The 4620-nt window shown below is 27.5% G+C and overlaps 1 protein-coding gene across 1 annotated transcript; it reads left to right on the top strand.

The window, feature by feature from the left end:
* The first annotated feature begins 3587 nt into the window (after positions 1–3587).
* LOC108556981 lies at positions 3588–4407 on the top strand. The gene is made up of 2 exons (XM_017913343.1): positions 3588–3919; positions 4297–4407. Exons 1-2 carry the CDS (start codon positions 3688–3690, stop codon positions 4380–4382), a joined length of 318 nt encoding a protein of 105 aa, XP_017768832.1. The 5' UTR covers positions 3588–3687; the 3' UTR covers positions 4383–4407.
* Positions 4408–4620: the final 213 nt, after the last annotated feature.

Below are 4620 nucleotides of genomic sequence, written 5' to 3' on the forward strand. Positions count from 1 at the left end.
AAGTTTAAATTTGAAGAAATTTGAAAATCTTGAAATTGTTCAGTTTGGGAAAAAAATTGGACTCGTTTTTGGCGGAAATAATGACTAATATATTTTTTCTTCTTTTCATTCTATATTTGCGAATTTAATTAAAAGAAATCGCGCAAATTACGAAGTCTCTTTTGTTGATCCGTTTAAATCTTTGAATATTTACTTGCGTTTTGGATAATTAAAAAAAAAATACATAAATACATATCAATAATTACAAATTATGTAAAGTTATACTATAAAATGTTTTCTTTTGGAGAATTTTGGACGATTGCTTAAGTATTGAAGGAAAAATTGCGTTTTTTTTTAAATATAACTTTTAAAACAAGTTTTATCAATAAAATCTTTAATTCATTTATATTGGATTATAACTGTGAAGTAAAAAGTTTAAATTTGGAAGAGTTTTATAGCAAATCTCATCAAAATTTAGATGAAAGAAGTTTCCTTATGATATGAATTTTTGATTAATTAGTTAAAAATAAATTTAGATTTGGATAATTTAGAAAACAAATAAGTTAACTTTGTATAATTGTGTAAAAAAAATCTTTAATTAGTAGAAATTTGTCTAAAATTAGCAAATACAACATTTCGCAAATATGCAAAAAGTTAGGTATAATTAAAAAATGTGTTAACTGTTAATCAATTATAAAAATTATGTAAAGTTAGACTTCTGTGGAAAGTTTAAATTTGAAGAAATTTGAAAATCTTGAAATTGTTCAGTTTGGGAAAAAAATTGAACTCGTTTTTGGCGGAAATAATGACTATATATATTTTTTCTTCTTTTCATTCTATATTTGCGAATTTAATTAAAAGAAATCGCGCAAATTACAAAGTCTCTTTTGTTGATCCGTGCGGCTTTATTCATTGAGTATCTGGGACGGTGGTAATTGTCCAGAGGAAAATGAAATGCTTAATTATTTTATTTCAGCGTGTGTGCTTGCTTTTGTGTATTTATGTTCATGTTCATTTCGGTCCAAAAACGGTCTGAAAAATAGATTAGAGAAATGCTTCCTGCTTCGATTGTCGATGTAAGAGCACATTGATAATGGGAACCGAAACAGAAAGAATAAAAATGTGCTAACACGATAATAATGAAAGATACTTCCTTGATACGACAGAAACACATTGTGGGGGAATTGCACGAAAGTGGCCGTACCTTTCCACGTGTTTCTCAGTAAGGATTAGAAAACCTTATCCAACCTACCTACCTACACATATAGTCTATTTATTGGTTTCAATCCAATTGATTCATTATACAATAAACTTGTTATCTGGAGTGGTAAATTTTATTCAATAAAAACATGTTAATTTACTGATAAATCATTTTCGATTAGAAATTATCAAATTTCAATGATTGATTATTTCTTTACAATCAATTAACTTAACTATTCAATGAATTCATTAAATTAATCAATGGATTTAACGTCAATTTTGATTGATAAGTTGAATTGATTGTTTGTTACCAATATGTAAAACATATCATATCATATCACCGAAATTTCATATAATTAATGGACTTTAATTAATGATAAAAATAAACTTAATAATTTGGTAAATAAATCTTACAAACAAATTAAAACAATTTCAATAAAATCATCGATAAATTAAAGTGATGTTGCTTATATAAAGTTTGGAAAATGTAGAGGCTCCAAATTGTACATAATTATGAATGAATAATTGAGAGAGAAAATGTTTTTTTCTCTTTCATTTACTTCGTTTTATTTCTCGTAGACTATTTGCATTCCGTTGAGGTCAGAATAATCCCCTTTTTCAAGAATGTAGGTTAATATTGAATATTACACTTTCGATTTTTTATTGCATTTTTGTTAATTTCTTCAGTTAATTTAATTAGTAAACATTCTTTGAAATATCATCCATAAATAAATATGTTTATAATAATTTCATCTATAAAAATCATTTAATTAGTTTGAATTAGTTTATTTTGGGAATTATTTAATCTTTAAATTTATTGAAACTAACCAAAATTCTTCTAAAATTGACGTTTATTCCAATATTTTTGGATAATAAAATAATAGAGAAAAAATGTGTTTTGTGGTATAAATCTTTGAATCATTTCTTGAATTGAATTTTCTGTGTTTTGGATAATTAAAAAAAATATATAATTTTGTGGAATTGTGAATCAATAATACAAATTATGTAAAGTTATATTATACTATATACTATACTATAAAATCTTTTAATTTGAAGAATTTTTGACGATTTTCGATGTATTGAAGCAATATTTGCGATTTATTTTAAATATAACTTTGAATAGAAGTTTTATCAATACAATTTTGAATTAATTTATATTGGATTATTTGCTTTTTATGGTATAAATCTTTGGTTAATTTCTTAAATATTAACTTGAATTTGGATAATTAAAAAAAACTTAGTTTTGTTATAGCTGTGAATCATACAAAAAATATATAAAGTGTAATTTGAAATATCTGTAAAAAGTTTAAATTTGAAGAAATTTTGAAGAGTTCTGAAGCAAATCTCATCAAAATTTAGATGAAAGAAGTTTCCTGATGATATGAATTTTTGATTAATTAGGTAAATATAAACTTAGATTTGGATAATTTAGAAAAAAAAAGTTAACTTTGTATAATTGTGTAAAAAAAAAGCTTTAATTAGTAGAAATTTGTCTAAAATTAGTAAATACAACATTTCTCAAATATGCAAAAATTAGGTAGAATTAAAAAGAAATCTGTTAACTTTTAATCAATAATAAAAATTATGTAATGTTAGACTTGAAATATCTGTAAAAAGTTTAAATTTGAAGAAATTTAGAAGACTTCTGAAGCAAATTTCATCAAAATTTATTTAAAAGAAGTTTCCTTAATGTCAAATCTTTCTAAAGATTTATGATATGAATTTTTGATTAATTACTTAAATATAAACTTAGATTTGGATAATTTAGAAAAAAAAATTAGTTAACTTTGTATAATTGTGTAAAAAAAAGCTTTAATTATTAGAAATTTGTCTAAAATTAGTAAATACAATATTTCGCAAATATGCAAAAAATTAGGTATAGTTAAAAAAATGTGTTAATTGTTAATCAATAATAAAAATTATGTAAAGTTAGATCTGAAATATCTGTAGAAAGTCGATTACTTCAATATTTCTGAAAATTAACACAACAAAAATATAACTTTCAAAAGAAGATTTATCAATGAAAATCTTCAATTCAAATATTTTAGATTATTCTCAATAATGATTTCATAAAAATACATTTTAACGCATAAATCTTTGTTTCATTTCTTAAATATTAACTTAATCACATGAAAAATTTATAAAGTTTAACTAGAAATATCTTTAAAAAGTTTTGAACAATTGGTTCAGAAAATTCAATACTTTTAGAAAATTTCATTTAAAAATGAAAAATATATAATTGAAATCTTTTCAAAAATGCGTTTTTAAATAATGAGTAAATTGATTCATAAATTACTTTTTCTAATATTAATAGTGAAAGATTGTCCATAAAATATGCATTTAACACGCATAATAACAAAGATTAATTTGTATTGTATGTACTTGTGTTTTCCGGTTTGTTTTTGAGGTAACTTTGTAGAACTTTGAATGATTGATTGAGAAAGGAAGCAATCTTGCAGATGCAATAAACACCGACTTTAATAACATTTCTTATGCCTCTCATTCTGCATGAGGATAATAAAGAGGCCGCGATTCCGCAACTGCGATTTACGTCTCCGATGCAGCAAACAAAAAAAAACAAATAAAGAACTAACGCAATTTTTTTCGTTACAGATACACGGAGAACGTTACCCAATACCACCTGAAGAACGTCACGCACAGGACGTACATCTGGTGCTTGCAAGTACCACCCAGATGCACCCAGTACCGCATCGAAGTGCAAAGAGTCCCGGAGATTGCGGTAAGAAGGAACACGGAATTCCCAGAACCGGAGAATACGGAAGTCCGTTCTGGTTCCAATAATTCCTCCGCGAGACGTGCGGACACAACGTAGAAAGTCGCGCGTTCGCTTATAAGGTTTCCAATATTATTCACCGCACGGCATTCTTTTGAACCGTCTTAAGTGGAGCAGAACACACATATACACGCGCGCTCTCGATTTTCATCCAATTCGGCGTTACGTAAAATCGAACGTACAAAACCGATGCATTTCGGATGAGAAAATGCGACCTTGGCTAATTGAAAGTAACCCTCGCTTGTTGCGTAACTTCCTCACGTTCTCTTGCAACTCGATATGAGATAATATGATGCACTCTGATGATTGATTTTTCTATGCAGGAGGTGGAGAAGACCCGATCGGTGAGCATCTGCTGCGACGGTTACGAATTGGATCCTGCTGGAGACAGGTGTCGTCTTCCTTGTAAATGCGTGAACGGCGTTTGCGATGAATCCGATAAATGCTACTGCGATCCGGGATTCAGAGGCGGACTTTGCGAGATAGGTGTGATGCATCTACAGACAAAAACGTAAACATTAATTTTTAAACCAATTCTCTAGCATCGTTATTCTTGCAGAATGCGCACCTTCCAGATGGGGAAGGTATTGTCGTTACCATTGCACTTGTCTTCGAGGAAACTGCAACTCCAAAACCGGAAAATGCGA

Source organism: Nicrophorus vespilloides, unplaced genomic scaffold (genome assembly GCF_001412225.1).
Source record: "Nicrophorus vespilloides isolate i.1.1-1 unplaced genomic scaffold, Nicve_v1.0, whole genome shotgun sequence".
NCBI lineage: Eukaryota > Metazoa > Arthropoda > Insecta > Coleoptera > Silphidae > Nicrophorus > Nicrophorus vespilloides.